General features: G+C 45.8%; 2 protein-coding genes and 1 non-coding gene across 3 annotated transcripts; 1 reads left to right on the top strand and 2 right to left on the bottom strand.

Moving 5' to 3' along the window:
* The first annotated feature begins 92 nt into the window (after positions 1-92).
* Positions 93-212, top strand: LOC119290111. The gene has a single exon (XR_005141714.1). It is a non-coding gene; the product is annotated as a U5 spliceosomal RNA (small nuclear RNA).
* An 11-nt stretch (positions 213-223) lies between these two features.
* Positions 224-4,670, bottom strand: LOC119284894 (heparanase-like protein 1). Its single transcript, XM_037564070.1, has 10 exons — positions 4,215-4,670; positions 3,671-3,902; positions 3,515-3,551; positions 2,971-3,151; positions 2,438-2,586; positions 2,112-2,345; positions 1,541-1,730; positions 1,273-1,398; positions 1,088-1,187; positions 224-872 (listed from the first exon to the last, which is right to left on the bottom strand). Exons 2-10 carry the CDS (start codon positions 3,890-3,892, stop codon positions 486-488), a joined length of 1,626 nt encoding a protein of 541 aa, XP_037419967.1. The 5' UTR covers positions 3,893-3,902; positions 4,215-4,670; the 3' UTR covers positions 224-485.
* A 9,399-nt stretch (positions 4,671-14,069) lies between these two features.
* On the bottom strand, positions 14,070-15,356 carry LOC119290061 (putative cyclin-dependent kinase F-2). Its single transcript, XM_037569184.1, has one exon. It carries the CDS (start codon positions 15,354-15,356, stop codon positions 14,070-14,072), a length of 1,287 nt encoding a protein of 428 aa, XP_037425081.1.
* Between the last annotated feature and the right edge of the window lie 2,581 nt (positions 15,357-17,937).

The raw sequence follows: 17,937 nt of genomic DNA, 5'->3' as shown, positions 1-17,937 counted from the left end.
GGTTTAGTTTAGTACCACCTCGCCCGGGCAGAGAAGAGGACGTGCCTGGGACGGATACAAATAGCACCCGTGGTGGAATGGAGAGAGCACGCAGCTGCGTGGTGAGCACAAAGCGAACTATTCTTTCGCCTTTTACTAAAGAATACCGTGTGCACGCCACACTAAGCAGCATACCCTTATTTTTGGAGGGCGTCTCTTCTTTGTGAGGAGGCCCCAACAAACATGAATTTAAACTTTTGTAATCCTTAATCTATGAAAGTTGTAATTTAAAATATGTGGTAGCTACTCCCTTCGTTTCAAATTATTTGTCTTGGATTTTAGTGCTAGATACCTTGCAGAACTATCTACTTTGATCTCATCTACGCCATGCTCGCATCATTCCTGACTGATGGAAAGTGGTGATCTGTGGCTCGGCCATGAGACCTTTTCCCTTTGTTCAGGATGAGTGAAAACGCCCTTGTGATAAACTAAAGAACCTTCTCCACTCAAGAACAGGCCTTGGCCTCAAACCTTGGCAGGACCACGAAGGCAATCGACGTCGGGGCCAGGTGCACCGGCGAATCCACGGCGGCGGGCACCGGGTTCATGGCCGGGACGCTGGTGCCGTCTTCTCCCAGCTCCAGCGGGACGCCATTGAGCAGCATCGTCCTGCTCTGGTGGTCGCCGTCCTTGGCGGTCAGATGGTACTCGTCCCTCTTCGTGCTCTCGCTCGACGGCTTGCTTCCCAGCCACGAGACCGCTCTCCTGAGCCCGCCGCCGCGCCTCCGGTGGCCGCCGCTTCTTCTCTCGACGCTCACGTTGAGGTCATTCTGGAGGTTCACGTTGTACCCGGTGCTGTTGCTTAGGTTGATCAGGAGGATAGTGATTCCTTTCTGCATTGTGGAATAAGAAAGCTTTCTTCAGAATAGCACCGATGATTGATCTAGCAAATGTTTCAATGATATAGTCGAAGTAACTCTTCAGACACAACTAACTTGGCAAACTAAGTAGAACAGCCATATCACTTCAAAGTTGGTAACAATTCTAACAGTATCTGAAACTATCTCGATCAGTTCGCTTTAAGAAGGTCAAAGCGTCGGATTCTTACGTGTCGCTTGCTGCAGTGGGCATAAGCACGCAGCTTACGCGGTGCATTTATATCAACTGACAGAACTCCATTGCCCATAAGCCGATGCCATAGCAGAGCACTGAGAAGAAAAGGAGGGGTCAGCACATATGAGCCGTGCTCTGGAAAACACTGCGGCGGCTGCAGTTTACAAGTGTGAGGCTTGCCTGTAGTAATCAGGATTTGGTAAGAATGTCTGCGTGTCAAGCAGACCGTAGTTGCCACCGATGAGAGTCTGCCTGCAGAACACTTTTGTGTTGTACTTCGACGCCATTCCAAGTTGATCTAGGTACCTGTTTGCATCGAAATTACGTCACGACTTTTTGGTCGCACAAGATACATCTACACCCTTCGCAAAAAAGAAGAAGAAAGAAAGATACATCTACACCAATGCTGTACTTGTGTAAAGTTCATGAGAAAATGTTGAGAGCTGACCAGATGCTGTTCATGAAAGTATTTGACACCAGTTGACGGCCATTGTTGAACACCCCACCGCTTTCACTAACCCAAGAAGAAGCCCATGTTCCATGCCTTTGGAGGGTAAGTTGCATGTCCCGGTAAGTGTCTTCAGCACGATCTAGGTACTTAGGATCTACTATCTTCCTCATAAGGTGGACATCGTCCCCTGAAAACAAAGTGTCACCACTGGATGTTATTCACCACTATTTTGTTTTCTATGAAAGGGCTTGCTATTCCTTCAAAAAACTGTTTAGATAAGCGTTTTTATTTACGAATTTCATGAAGCTTCCTTTGCATCATGTATCACAACTTCACAAGAAGGGACCAAATTAAAATGGCATGGAAATATATTGTTTTATTGCAGAAGACAAGCATTAGTAAGACATGGACATAATAATATTAGTAAAGTCCCGCCTACAAAATTCTCAGCGTCATTTCTTTTTTCTTCTGATATCCCTAAGCCATGCAAAGCATCAAGATATAATTTTGGAGCACAACAATGAGCCTTTTCTAAATGCCACCAGAGCAAAAGCAACATATCACATACCTCCACCAAGATTGTAAATATGATGCGTCAAGGCATTAACAACACCGTGACCTGAAGTCTGAAGTAACTGAGTGTACCACTGTTGATCAAAGAATCCTCCAGGGGCTAACAGGAGTGGCTGGGAGAGCGGTGTCCTATACAACTGCCGGAGTATGGATTTAAGTTCAGTTACATCCTTTCCGTAAAGTTTGGCATCGACTCTTGCCCCGGTTCCATGCCCACTCAGCTCATTACCTGACAAGAAAGAATGTTCATGCCTTCGGAACTCAGAAGGGATAACATAGAAGAGCTGACTGAGCACAGAGCAAAAAAATACAGTAGATTACCGAATTCCCACGAGTCAATTGGATATCCTTTTGAGATTGTGTATTTGACAAAATCATAGGTGTTTGTAGAGTTCCACTTCCCTGCCCAGAAGGAACGTTGGACATTATACCTTCCATGGAGTGCATTCAGACCAAATGTGATAACTGCTCTGCAGATAGATTTGTGTTCACCCATGAGCTAGTTCTGTCGAGCACTTATAAAATGAACAAATGATGCTGAACAAGCACATATCCCTCAGTGTGCACATCAGTTCCTTGTACATATATATATTTAACTTAGTTATGTTGATAACTTCATCTGGCTTGGTTTCACTTTTACCATATCTCCTCCGTAAACAAAATATAATGTTGAGGACATGCAGAAAAAACGACACTGCTGGTTATTTTCTTCAACTATCAGTAGGTTAAAAAAGCATCCAGAACAATGATGGAAATGCAATATCACATGGTTATGGCTATGCGAGCACAATATGTGAACATCTGACACAAGTTATGCATGCTAAATTCAAAAAACTTGATATTAGATGCCTCACCCTGTTTTTTGGAATAGATCATTCAGTTTGTCCCACCTATCCATACTTAGACAACCGGCTGAGAAACCAAACAAACCATTTGACACATTTGTGAATGGAGAGCACGGACTATTTGTCCCAACTCCGTAAACAACTCGGTCTTGCAAAGAGCCTCCCAGCCTAATCCTCAAATTATGAAATTCTGCAGACAGAATAAAGATCTCTTTATATATTCATCAAAGTAACCAACTAATGCTTAGAACTACAAAAGATGTCTGCAAGTAAAAATAATTATAATCCACTGACATGAGTTCAACTACATATGCTGCATACTGTATTATCTCAGAATTCTGGAGCAGTTGCCTTAAATATCTTGTGATACTTGATAAACTAGAGACCGTAACAAGCATAGTATCATTGCAGAGAGAACATAACCTTTTTTTGAACACAAAATTCACAGTAGGTGGGCAAATTATGCGCATAGATCATACGTAGTACATAGTCTAGAAAAACAATTAACATAGACCCAGCAGCAACTACCGAATGAAGACTAAAATATTCATACCTTGAATGGCTTGAGCCAGAAAGGGGTGATCCAAATCCTGAACAAACCAGTCGTTGGAAACAGCATGAACACGAAAAGCAGGTCAGTCCATGAACCACAATGTGCAGTAACAGCCTGTTGTTACTTACTGACAACAAGTCAAGAACATAAGCGTACCAAATTCAGAATGGAAGATTGGCCCCAGGGGCACTGATTGTAGTTGCACTTCTCCGGCGGCCACCAGTCAATGGTGGCGCAGATGTAGTTCACATCCGTCTGAGCAATTTTAGCGGATCCTTTAACTATGACCGTCGCCTCCTCCGGCTGCTGAGCCGAAGCCTGGTGAGGAGCATGTAGGCAGACAAGCGCGAGGAGGAGGAGGAGATGCCTCGCCGCCATGCTTCCTTACCTAGCAGAACATATATAAAAGCAAAAAATCAGGATACTTTTGTGTGTTCGTTCTGCAAGCTCACCATCAGATCCCGAAAATCGTGCATAATTAGCCAGTGAGACGATGCGCTGAGGCTGAATTCGCCCAAACAATGCGCGGAATTCATCAGCCCGGATGAGACCATGGGGCAGGCAATTGCAAATTAACGGGATTAACCACTCGGATCAGTATAGCAGACTAACAGTAGGGTCTGAAAATGCTGGCGTCTGTGAGAAAAGATGCTAATAAAGTACTGTAGGAAGAAGGAAGCGAGACGAGACGAGACCGCACCTTTCCCCTTCTTCCACCAACCACTCCGTCCCCGTCAGGCGTCGGCAACCAACCGGGAGAGCCGCGCGCGGTCGGCCGTGAGATCCGGCGGCCGGCGGAGCTGCTTCGGAGCTGAGGCCACCACCGCTTCCTCGAGCCGCAGGAGGCTCCACGGGACGCTCCTGCTCTGCTATCCCTCACTCACTCGGCAGGGCTCTGGTGCCGCTGGCTTCTTGGAGCGACGCGGCGGCCCGGGGAGCAGCGCGGGGAGCAGGAGAAGGAAGGAACACGCTGGTGGGTATTTCTGGAGATCCGTGGTAGATTTATTATTCTTTGCTTGTTCCCATGAATGCTTTTTCAGGCGATGAACTTCTTCTTCCTTTGCGAAAAGGAGAGCTGCTCATTCGCGCTGGACCAATCCATGCGCCATTTTTGTGTATGAACGAGCTTGTCGCTTCAAGTGGTAGGACTACTCTCTGTTTAGTGTCTACGGATTTTTGCTGACGCACTTCACAGTCAGAGAGCTGTCGGGTGGAGGTGGGAGCGTCCCGACAGCGACAGTGCACCACCTGGAGCCAAAGATTCCGATTTCTTGATTATCATTCTTAAATAAATAAATAAAAAAGAAAGAAGAGAAGGTGTCGGTTGGACGTAGGTCGGGTCTTGTAGGCTAATTCTCTCTTGTTTGTTCAAAAATCTTTGCGGTTCAAACTAATTTGCTGAACTAGTTTAGATTAAACTAATTTGTCAAACTGGTTTAGATTCTACGAACGAATGTTGGGGCAACTTAGAGCATCTACAACTGGGCTCCCCATACATGTCTCTGACGACTAGATAGAAATTTGGCACCAACCGGCTCAAAGCTCAGACTGACCACCATTCCTCATATCCAGCTCAAATCTAAGACGAATAGGAAAGTTCCGGACGCGCCCGAGCACGTCCGCATTGGTATATTGTCATATGTCTGCTAATTTTACAGGAAGTTTGAGACGCCAAAGAAATTATGTACGGCTAAAATCATGTTAAACAATCTTATTGCTAAAAGGCAAGAACTACTCCACGCGTGTTTTTCCCCCTGCTTTTGAAGTAACTTATTTTTGTATACTTAAGTTCACTCTACCGCAAGTCGCAAAACTATCGTCCTTGCTAGTTAGCCTTGAATGTGCATAGTCTGGTAGTTGTCAATGCTATTAAGGTGGAGCCACTCTTTGACCAAATTCCATGACCTCAAGGTGAACCGACAATTGAAAAGCAACACTGGTAGAAAAAGAGGCTTCCGTCCAGCCCCATTAGTCGCGAAACTGTAGGAACCGCGACTAATGAAGTCTTTAGTCGCGGTTCGGCAGACGAACCGCGACCAAAGGCTTGGGCCAGGGCGCTCGGTGGCCAGCTGGTGCACGTGAGGGGCTTTAGTCGCGGTTGGCCAGGCCAACCGCGACTAAAGGTGGCCTTTAGTCGCGGTTGGCCTGGCCAACCGCGACTAAAGCTCCTCCCCTATATATACCAGTTCAGCGCACTCACTTAGCCATTTGGTGCCACTTCTCTTCACAAGGGGGTGTAGGTTTGCTTTTGTTTCCTCTTATGCGCACAAGGTGTTTGATGAAATGCCCAACAGCGTGAAACAAACATGATATGAAGTGTTGGAGCCACACTTGAGGTTCCTCCTCGATCGCGGTTAGCAACTTGAACCTTTCATGCATGTGTGTCATTGATAAAATATGCATGTGTGTTGTTCATTGTTTAATTTCTATTGTTTATAGCTAGTTACTTTAACAAATGCATGATGGTTAATTATATATTTTATATTATAATAATGCAGATGAATCGGCAATGGATGTACGGTAACCGACTCTCCCGCGAGTTCACTACGGGTTTGAAAGATTTCCTCGTAGTGGCTAATGCGAACAAGCAGAAGGGTTTTGTTATCTGTCCATGTGTTGACTGTAAGAATCAGAAGGGTTACTCTTCCTCAAGAGAAGTTCACCTGCACCTGCTTCGGCACGGTTTCATGCCAAGCTATAATTGTTGGACCAAGCATGGAGAAAGAGGGGTTATAATGGAAGAAGATGAAGAAGGGGATGATTTCATCAATGAAAGCTATCTTGCTCATTTCGGTGATACTTTCATGGAGGATGCTGAAGGTGAAGGGGAAGGTGAAGGGGAAGGTGAAGGGGAAGGTGAAGGTGAAGGTGAAGAAGAGGCACGTGATGAGACCGTTGATGATCTTGGTCGGACCATTGCTGATGCACGGAGACGCTGCGAAACTGAAAAGGAGAGGGAGAATTTGGATCGCATGTTAGAGGATCACAGAAAGTCGTTGTACCCTGGATGCGATGATGGTCTGAAAAAGCTGGGCTGCACACTGGATTTGCTGAAATGGAAGGCACAGGCAGGTGTAGCTGACTCGGCATTTGAAAACTTGCTGAAAATGTTGAAGAATATGTTTCCAAAGAATAACGAGTTGCCCGCCAGTACGTACGAAGCAAAGAAGGTTGTCTGCCCTCTAGGTTTAGAGGTTCTGAAGATACATGCATGCATCAACGACTGCATCCTCTACCGCGGTGAATACGAGAATTTGAATGAATGCCCGGTATGCACTGCATTGCCTTATAAGATCAGAGGCGATGACCCTGGTGACGATGTTGAGGGCGGGAAACCCAGGAAGAGGGTTCCCGCCAAGGTGATGTGGTATGCTCCTATAATACCACGGTTGAAACGTCTGTTCAGGAACAAAGAGCATGCCAAGTTGTTGCGATGGCACAAAGAGGACCGTAAGTCGGACGGGGAGTTGAGACACACCGCAGATGGAATGCCATGGAGAAAGATCGACAGAGAGTTCAAAGATTTTGCAGCTGACACAAGGAACATAAGATTTGGTCTAAGTACAGATGGCATGAATCCTTTTGGCGAGCAGAGCTCCAGCCATAGCACCTGGCCCGTGACTCTATGCATCTACAACCTTCCTCCTTGGTTGTGCATGAAGCGGAAGTTCATTATGATGCCAGTGCTCATCCAAGGTCCGAAGCAACCCGGCAACGACATCGATGTGTACCTAAGGCCATTAGTTGATGAACTTTTACAGCTGTGGGGCAGACCTGGTGTCCGTGTGTGGGATGAGCACAAAAAAGAGGAATTTAACCTACGAGCGTTGCTTTTCGTAACCATCAACGATTGGCCTGCTCTTAGTAACCTTTCGGGACTGTCAAATAAGGGATACAATGCATACACGCACTGCTTACATGAGACTGAAAGTGTACATTTGCCAAATTGTAAGAAGAACGTGTACCTTGGGCATCGTCGATTTCTTCCGAAAATTCATCCAGTAAGAAAGAAAGGCAAGCATTACAACGGCAAGGCAGATCACCGGCCGAAGCCTGCGGAACGCACTGGTGCTGAGGTATTTGATATGGTCAAGGATTTGAAAGTCATCTTTGGAAAGGGTCCTGGCGGACAATCAGTTTCGAAGGGAGCTGACGGGCACGCAGCCATGTGGAAGAAGAAATCTATATTCTGGGAGCTAGAATATTGGAAAGTCCTAGAAGTCCGCTCTGCAATCGACGTGATGCACGTTACGAAGAATATTTGCGTGAACCTCCTAAGCTTCTTGGGCGTGTATGGGAAGACAAATGATACAAAGGAAGCACGGAAGGACCAGCAACGTTTGAAAGACCCTGATGACCGGCATCCGGAATGGTTTCAAGGTCATGCCAGCTACGCTCTGACCAAAGAAGAGAAGGTCATCTTTTTTGAATGCCTGAGCAGTATGAAGGTCCCGTCTGGATTCTCGTCCAATATAAAGGGAATAATAAACATGGCGGAGAAAAAGTTCCAAAACCTGAAGTCTCACGACTGCCACGTGATTATGACGCAATTGCTTCCGATTGCTTTGAGGGGGCTCCTGCCGGAAAATGTTCGAGTAGCCATTGTGAAGCTATGTGCATTCCTCAATGCAATCTCTCAGAAGGTAATCAATCCAGAAGATCTACCACGGTTACATATATATACATTGAGCCTCTGGTGATACAAACTAACTGATTTGAATAAATATGTGTGGACTAACGCGCGCGACTCTCTTTCTTATTTTAGCCCTCGGCCGGATCGTCGAAACAATCGAGTACGTCGTCAAAGCGTGGCGCAACCAAGACGATGAAACAAGGAGAAACATGCACCATCGAGGTTGTCGACAGTGCAACCGGCAGGCCGCTGGAGCCCCGCAAGAACGCCACCAAGTTTGTCAACCAATGCGGAGCCATTGTTAGAGACAACATCTCGATCACCGTCCAGGAGTGGAATAAGCCAAAGAAGGCACGAATTGCTGGTTTCACTTTTGTCGATAAGAGAACAAAAAAAGATTGCTTCAAGAAGCTTATGGAACATTTCGTTCTACCTCCGGAATACAACAAATTCGATGAGGAGGGTAACAAGATTGAGGAAAACAAGGAGAGGAGGAGGCTAGTCAAACAGTTCGCTCTTCATAAGATGGCCGACGCATTCCGGAAATTCAAGCAAAATCTAGCCCATGACTTTGTCAAGCAGAACAAGACTCCGGATTTCAAAGGACAATATGAGAAACTGAAACATGATTGGCCAGAATTTGTGAAGCAAAAGAAATCGGAGCAGTTCATTCAAATATCGAAAAAAATAAGGAAAATGCGGCTAAGAAGGAGTACAATCATGTTATGGGGCCAGGAGGGTATCGCATTTGGGTGCCTAGGATGGAGAAGATGGAGAACGAGCTGACGGCGCGAGGAATCCATCCAGGTACGGAGGGATGGGACCCAAGGGCCAAAAGCTAGTGGTACGGGCATGGGGGAACGCTGAACCCGGAGACAGGGGAGTGTGTTTACCGGGGCAAATTAATTAAACCCACCCAAGCCCTTATTAACGCAATGAGGGATGCTCAACAGGGGAAGATCAAGTTCAACAGAGAGAACGACGCGCTGACAAAAGCCCTCGGGAATCCTGAACACGGCGGACGTGTACGAGGCATGGGGCACATTCCGTGGAAAATAGGGTTCCCCCAGAACGATGACCCGTACGGTTACAGAAGCCGTAAGAGAAAGATGGATCGGGAAGCAGATGTTGTGGCGCGGTTGGCATCGGAAATGGATGTGATGAAGAAAACCATGAGTGTACTAGTAGCCGAAAGAGATGCAGCTCGGGTGTAGCATGAAGATCATCCAGCGGATCTCGGAAGCCAGCAGCGGAGAAGCAGCGTGGCTTCCACGGAGGCCCCACCGGCTGGTGCAGATGCACCGACGATCGAAATTACTGCACCGGAGCCTCTGGTGGTCCAAATTACTGCACCGGAGCCTCTGGTGGTCGAAATTACTTCACCGGAGCCTCCTCGCTACCCCGTGGACGATATAAAGGAGATGAAAGAATGTCATCTGTATTATCCTATCGGGAACATGTCCATGAAGGTAGCCATCGGCAGTGCTTTACCATGTTTACCTGGAGCACTCCACCACAACAACCCCATTCAAGATGGCTATGCTCGTGTCACGGTGGAGGACATAGTCCAAGGGTTTGAGGACCTGGAGATTGACATTGCTACACCTGAAGGGGAGAAAAGACTTGGAGATGTCAAGCGCCATTTCATTCTATGGCAAAAGAAGTTTATCAAGTTTCCAGGCGAGGCGCCAAGGACAACAAGTCCACCCCCCTACGGTGGTGGCGGTTCACCTACACCTCCGTCACGTCAGCCGACGCCCCCCAGTCCACAACGTCCGGCGGGTGATCAGACACCGCCCCCCAGTCCTCGTCCGGCGGGTGATCAGACGCCGCCCCCCAATCCACCTCCGGCAAAGAAGCAGAAGCAGTCCTGGATTATTAACCCGGACCCTTATGTACCTAAGACCACAAAGGTACCGGAGCCATCATTGAAGCCTCTCCCCACAAGGCCTTGGGAACGTAGTGCCGAGGAAACTGCCGCGGCCGCGGCTGCTGATCATGAGAAATGGAAGGCGGACTGCAAGAAGAAAAGAGAGCCCGAGCCCAAGCCAGTATTTTCTGATGCGCAAAAGAAGTGGGCTAAGTCATTTTTGAGCACACCGTCCCAAGCCGCGAAGAATCTGCCTGACGACTATGCACGTGAACTTCGTAGGCAGGCACTCATGTTGAAGGAGAAGAAAGAGCGGGCGGAGAACCAAGAGAACAAAGCCTTGGAGGAGGCCGAGAAAACGGAATTAGAAAGTAAAAAAAGCGGGAAACGAGTTGCCCAGCTTGGGGAACAAAGTAAACAATCGATTGCCCCGCTTATAGTGAAAGTCGCCGGTCCGGATGACCCCGATATCATAGCAGCTGCGGCAGCACATGGATTGACTGTAATGAGTGCCAGAGAACAAGCGGCCAACTTAGGTATTACTCTTCGTGAACTGTTAGGCCTTGATGAGGCGCCAGTGAAGGAGGTAGTAATTACATATGTGAAGAATGGGCCTCTCGTCGAGCCTGCGCAGGAAGAGGATCTACCTCCACAAATGAAAGGTCTGCTGAAATGGTACAAGGGTTACATAAAAAATAAAAACGCCAAAGAATATATTTATGCGGAAGTTAGATATGAGCATCACTTCAAACATTACTATGTACAAATTCATCTGAGTGAATTGTTCCAGCTTTTCAATCTGCGCGAGCTCGACAAATCTATCATCAGTTGCTACGTTCTGTAAGTGATTTATTTCTACCCCATCTCGTTCATATTGCCTGCACTATATATATGTCCTAACTATATTGTTGTGTCCGCTATTATACATGCAGAATGAAGATTAAGGAATGCAGAGTAAGGAACATCCATGATGTTGGGTTCATTGACCCACACATCGTTAATGGATATGTGTTGGAGCATCACCCCGCCGACATGGAGGCAGACCTGGCAGTTTCTTACAAAGCAGGAACTCAAAAGTGATATTCTATTTCCTTACCATTTTGGGTGAGTGTTTCTGTCTTGAGCACATTCTCTTTTGTTTACTCCATGCATGGTATGTGGCCGGCTAATCGATGAGTTATGCATGACGTACTGTGCATGTATCGTGTCCGCAGGTTCCACTGGATTCTGCTAGTAATTAAAGTTGACACCTCAGAATGTCTCGTCCACGACTCTCTGAATAAGGATCCAAAGCTTTGGGTCGACATGAGAAGAATGCTGCAGAAGTAATTATTTTCATTCATTTGCGCTCTATATCGATCGGCCTATTTCGTTCATTTCCTAATATCAAGTAACTAATAACTCTCTTGTTCATTTAATTTTCTTTGCCTCGTAGGGTTTGGAGACGGTTCGTAGATACAAAGGTTGGTGAATTCAAAAAAGAGCTAGAATTCAAAAGGGCAAAGGCTAAGAATGGTGAGGATATTCAGCCAGCGGGGACCAATCTATGTGCATACTATGTCTGTGAGATGATCCAGAGATACACCTCTGAGCAGGTTCCGAATGATACCAATGCTCAGAGGAATAACCTCCGGATGATGCTTAGTCCAGAAGCTCGCTTCCGACCACTTCAAGAGGAACTAGCTGGATGGTTCAGGAGGGAAGTCCTCCATCCTAAAGGAGAACACCATTACGAGGACGTAGAACTTTATATGCATTAAATTATGTATGGAAACTTGTTCAAAATTGTATATGGTCATCCGATGATATTGAATATATACTGTATATTCCTCTTGAATTCTTTTTGGTTCTAATTTCAAATTTGTTTGAAATTGTACATTCATATGCATGTATGTAGTACCGTAGAATATGTGAAACTCCTTCAAAATTAAAATAAAGCACAAAAGAAATAAAACAATACAAATTAAACAGAAAACAGGTTTAGGGGGGGGGGGCTAAAACCCTAAACCTGCGGCGGCCTTTAGTCGCGGTTGGCCAGAAGAACCGCGACTAAAGGTCCTCCGCCCCGACGGCCGCCTGGCGCCCACGTGGACGGGCCTTTAGTCGCGGTTCTTAAGCAACCGCGACTAAAGGGTGGGGCCTTTAGTCGCGCCCGTTCGGTCGCGGTTGCGCAACCGCGACTAATGGCAGTTGCGAACCGCGACCAAAGGCCCTTTTTCCACCAGTGCAAGTGCCCTCCGGTTCTCTGAACCCTTTTGTAAACAGGACAAAGACCATAATTTGATCAACCTCGCTTGGCCAATCTATCCACCGTCCAGATCCTGTTTTGGATGGTCAACCAAGCAAAAAAAAATTGACTTTCGGCGGCACCCAAGCCTTCCAAACCATGGAGTCCAAAGATGACATGACTCTTCCTAAGAATTGCGCGCGAGTAGTGCCCACTATCCGCAAGCTTCCACACGATGTCATCCTCGATGTGGCCGTCAAGGTGGAAATCATTAATAAGCATCCATGAGGTGAAGAATTGACTGATGTGCCAGGCGGACACCATGGTGGCTGGGTTGATCTTGAAGATCCAAGCTTTTTCCTTGACGGCCTCACGCACCTTCCAAGTTTTCCTCATGGACGCGTCGTCGATGAGGGGGCGATGTCCCTAGGCTTGCGGGCGAGGAGCCAAGGGGAGTCCTAGAAAGGTGGTTTATCTCCGTTGCCCACAATGATGGTGGTGGATGCATAGAAGAAGTTAAGGTCGTCCTCGTCACATGAGTTTCCCATGCCAACCCACAATTTTGTTGGCTCTTTCCATTCGTACCATGGAACTATAGCCTCAACGCTTGCACGAATTTGTCAGTATTAAGCACTTATCGTAGCTATAAATAACCTCCTGGGTCAAACTAAATTGGCCAAATAGCCAAGTCCTCTTTCTTCTTGATACTATTCATGTAAAGCCAGTCAATTTTCACCCAATGGAAAGATAATAATTGTAACATGTAAACATTTGCCTAAATAGAGCACTAACCTTTTTTTTCTATGAAACTAACAATGTTTTTTTTCATGAATATCCAGAAGCATCTCAAAGATTATTTTTAAATGTTTTTTAAAATTAAATCTTTTTTCAGATTTAATTTTCATTTGTGTGTGAACATGGGCTTCAACACTCTATATTTGTCCTTGACCGTGGTAAAGTACACTTCTAGTGGGAGCGTTGTTCGTTGTTACACTTTTTATTCCTTTTTTGGGGAATTGCTAATTGCATGGAGTATGCATGTACCTCGGAAAATACCTTTTGGTTCCTAGGTGTATAGACACCTAATATGGGGAACGAATTACTAATCTAAAAAAAGTCAAAAAGTTTAGATTTTTTTTTGAATAATTTGCACCAGTATATAAATTTTCATGAATAAAAAACTAGAGTTGACTTTAGGGCAAAAAAAAATTATTTACTATTATAGGTCACTATTCACGTTATTTCGGTCAAAATGTTTGTTTATTCTGAAAAGAAGTCAATGTTTTTTCTTTTTGTGGATTTTTTTTACAAGTACCATGGATGGTCAAGTTTATTTCAAAAATATTTTCAGAATGTTTTGAATTTTTATTGTGTTACTATGTTTTTCATATAGGGTGTATATACACCTACAGAAATGTATCACTGTCCAAAATGTCAAGTATTATGCACTGAAGAGGGCAAATAGGAGTAAAAATATCTAAATGGTATATAAATAAAAATTTAGCACATTTGATGCACTTAGTATGATGCCCTCGAATTTGTGAGGGCCACTCCGCTAGATTAACAAAAGAACATATATAGAAGTAGAAGGGCAATGATGATGATATATACTGTATTAAACATGACTGATTTACAACATGCTCAGTTCGCGAGGGATATCACCTCCAAGCAATTACATATAGCTAGATGGACAAGGGCGGCGATGACAAGCCCTTTCCAAATTAGCAGTACAAGGTTTCAAAAAGTAAGCAGAAAGACAAAACCACGATGCTTGGATTCGCACCGTGAAGCACATATGCTAGCAAGCATCTACTAGCTAGCTACACTACATGGCCTTGTTCCACATCGCAAGTGGTATCCTGAGCACGTTCTTCATCTGTGGTGTCGCCGGTGGGATGATCTTGATCCGCTGCCGCAGGTCCTTCTTCGTTCCGGGCGTCGCAAGTGGGATGACCTTGATCCGCTGCCGCAGGTTCTTCTTGGGTGTCGCCGGCGGAGTGAACTTGATCCGCAGCACAGTCTTCTTCTTGAGTGTCCCCGCCGGAACGATCTTGATCCGCACAACGTTCCTCCTTGTTGGCGGCAACGACTCTGAGACGTCGTCGTCGGTGTGGAGCTTGGGCGCGAACCACGGGAGCTGGAGCGCGTCGGCCGTCGTGAGCCGCCTAGCTGGGTTGCACTCGAGAAGCCCCTTCAAGACTTGGAACCCGTCGTGCGACAAGGTCTCCCGGGGGAAGAGGTTTCCCAGCGTGTTTGTGTTGTGCTGCTGCGCCTGCGCGTAGGAGAACACTCGCGGCACCTCGGCCGCGAAGAACTCCGGCCACGTCGTCTCGTCCGGGAAGCCGAGGACGCGGAGGATAGCCGAGAGCTGGGCGGTCCTGTCGTCCTTTTTGTCGGCCTTGAACAGCCTCTCGCCGGTCAGCATCTCGGCGATGACGCATCCCAGCGACCACACGTCGACGCCCGCGTCATAGTCCGGCTTCCCCACGAGCATCTCGGGCGCCATGTAGGGCACGGTGCCGGCAAACTCGTAGGGCATCCTCGCGGTCTTCAAGGACATGGCCAGCCCGAGGTCGCACAACTTGAGGATCTTTCCTCCTTCCTCGACCAGGACGTTGTGGGGCTTGATATCGCGGTGGAGGATGTGTTGCCTGTGCATCTTGTTGGCGCCGGTGAGGAGCTGCCACATGTAGCCTTTCACTATGGCCTCCGGCAGCGGCGGCCTCTCGGACAAGAAAGCGTGGAGGTTGGGCCCGACGTAGTCCATGGCGAGGCAGAGGCTGTAGGTCTCAGGGTCGCGGAAGAGGCCATGGGAGCCGACGACGTAAGGGTTCGGGGTGCAAGCCTCGAGGAAGCCGGCCTCGTCCTGCATCTCTTTGTTGGCGGCGGCAAGATCGCCGTTGGAGCGGAGGACCTTGATGGCGACGGTCTTGCCCGTGACGCGGTGGCGCGCCTTGAGGACGGCGCCGAAGCTGCCCTCGCCGAGGCAGGGCGTGTCATCGAACTCGAAGGCCGCGGTGGTGCCGATGCGGACGAGCCTCCTCTTGCAGCAGGAGATTTCTGGTTCTTGATCCGTCCCGTGGCCGGCAGCTGGTCGCTTGCCGACAACCATGGCGCTCGAGCTGGACTAGGGCTTTGCTTCGCGTGGACTTGATGCGGGGCTCGGCGATGGATCGGAGGTGGAAGCAGGAGATCGAGGAAGGGGGGAAGGGAGCTAGGGTTGAGCTAGAGCTACGCAAACATTTCTGTATATATAGATCGTGCATGATCGACTAGGCTACGTGTTGGGTATTGACCGCGCACCACCCGGATTCCATATCCATCAGCCCTGCATGCGTATTCTTTAAGCAAACCGCGAGCAGATGGAGTTCGATGTTGCTCTGGATCGAGTTAGCTATGCTATCCGTATTGTGATTGCACTCGGAGCAAATCGAGTCGATTGCAGAGAGGGCACCCCCCGTACCATGGGCATATGCACCCACTTTTCGAAAAATCCATTTTAAGCACGTTTTAAAGTGTCAAAAAATTCAAAAGAAAATAGCATACATACATGTTCGTAAATGTGTGTACACATCACAAAGTTTTATGAAAAAATATCTTTTTATTTTGTCACCGTAATAAATATAAAATTCAGTGCTTCTAAATAGTGTTTCATGACATATTTTGTATCTTCCTTACATAAGCCACAAAGAAATTATTTTCCATAAAACTTTATGCACGCACATAGAACATGAAGACATGCCCATGCAACTTTTTTTTAGATTTTTTTAGTATTTAGAAATGTGTTTTTCAAAATGGTTCCATATATACTCGGATTCATTCATGCACATTACGTCAATTGCATGGCTTGCATGTTGTGCTAGCTTGCACTACAAGTCAAAGAATGTTGCCTACCGACGGATTTAGTCAAAGTTGGATTTGGTTGTTGTGTGCATGGCCGAGTAGGTCTGCGTGTGTGCATGTACATATATGTGTGTCCGATTATACTAGTACTTCCTTTATTGTTATTTAGTCTGGCATATTAGTTTTGGTCAAAATCAATCTTTGTAAACTTTGACAAAGTTTGTAAACAAAAATATGAACATATACAGTAACAAATCAATATCATTATATTTATTATTGAATCTAGTTTTACATCATATAGATTTGTTTTGCTAAATGTTTATATTATTTTCTATAAACTTTGGTTTTTCTAATGGTCCGGGTTTCTACCAGGTAGACTCACATCACACGATCTTGGTCGGAGATTCGTGCAGTGTTTGCCCGGTCAACAAAATGAACTGTGCATATTTCGATGGGCAGTACATAACCTCAAACGATGTGTACATCTGTACATGTCCGAAATAGTAGCAATACCATGCAGGACCCACATTGGAGCCATGCTTCATCCATATGCCCACTAGCTGACGTTTCATTTGAACCCTGTGAGTCCGTGACCTAAATCGAAGTGTGCGACGGTTCTACAAGATTGAGATTAAGATTTATCTGTCTACTTGGATGCATAGATTACAAATCCGCCGGTGTACTACTAGTTTTCAATGGCAAGTTCGATCCGCTTCCTTGTTAACAAGGTAATCTACACTAGTAAAAAATAAGCCTTTGGTTATAGCGCAATATACATATTAGTCTCGGTTGCATTACGAACCGGAATTAATGTGAGCATTAGTTCTGGTTCGAGCGGCTGAAGGCATTAGTCCCAGTTCAAATGGGCCCTTTAGTCCCGGTTTGAGACACGAACCGGGACTAAAGGGCATCGCACCCTTTAGTCCCGGTTCGTGTCTCAAACCGGGATAAGGGTCCATTTCTCAAACTCTACCCCCCCTCCCCCCTCCTCATGTATCGTCATTTCAGTTTTGAAAAAAACAAAAAGAATGATAAAAGCTTCAAAAAATAAAATCCTTCGAGATGTAGTTATATACTACATCTACTAGTTAGGAAAATTAAAAAAAATTAAATTTGGACATGTTTTGCAAAATAATGTTATGAAGAAGTAAAACGGCTATAATTTTTGCATACAATGTCGGAAAAAAACGTATACTAAATTTCTAGAATCCTCCAATTCTTAAAGGAAAAAAGATATGCTTAAATTTCAGTTTTTTTGAATTTTGGTTAAATCTGGTCAAACTACTTATTCAAGAAGTATTAGTGTTACTAAATAATTGTTCAAAAATATTAGTGTTACTAAATAATTATTTCATATTTTTGAATTTTGGTCAAATCTGGTCAAACTGTGGTCAAACAATGGTCAAACTACTTATTCAAGAAATATTAGTGTTACTAAATAATTATTCTTTTTCAGAATAATAGTTTCAAACTCAAACAGTGAAACGTGTGACTTCATGCTCAAGCTAAACTCCTGAGGGTTAATAGGATTGACATCTTACTATTGTCAGTAAAACAACAAGTGCAGACTTGGAAACGAGGAGGAATAGAACTCGAAAGTTAAGCGTGCTCAGGCTGGAGTAGTGAGAGGATGGGTGACCGGCCAGGAAGTTAGATGATTTGGAATGATGAGGGGTGATTAGAGATTAGAGATTAAATTGAGCGGTGATGAGGGGTGATTAGAGATTAAATTGTAAAATAATTCAGAAATTTGAAAATCAGGAAAAAAATTCAAAAAATAAAATTTTCGTAAAATTTCCTTTAGTCCCGGGACTAAAGGTGGAGCTCCAGACAGCGGCCACGTGGAGGGC

Source organism: Triticum dicoccoides, chromosome 4A (genome assembly GCF_002162155.2).
Source record: "Triticum dicoccoides isolate Atlit2015 ecotype Zavitan chromosome 4A, WEW_v2.0, whole genome shotgun sequence".
In the NCBI taxonomy this organism is placed as follows: domain Eukaryota; kingdom Viridiplantae; phylum Streptophyta; class Magnoliopsida; order Poales; family Poaceae; genus Triticum; species Triticum dicoccoides.
This window is presented reverse-complemented; position numbering and strand designations above follow the sequence as displayed.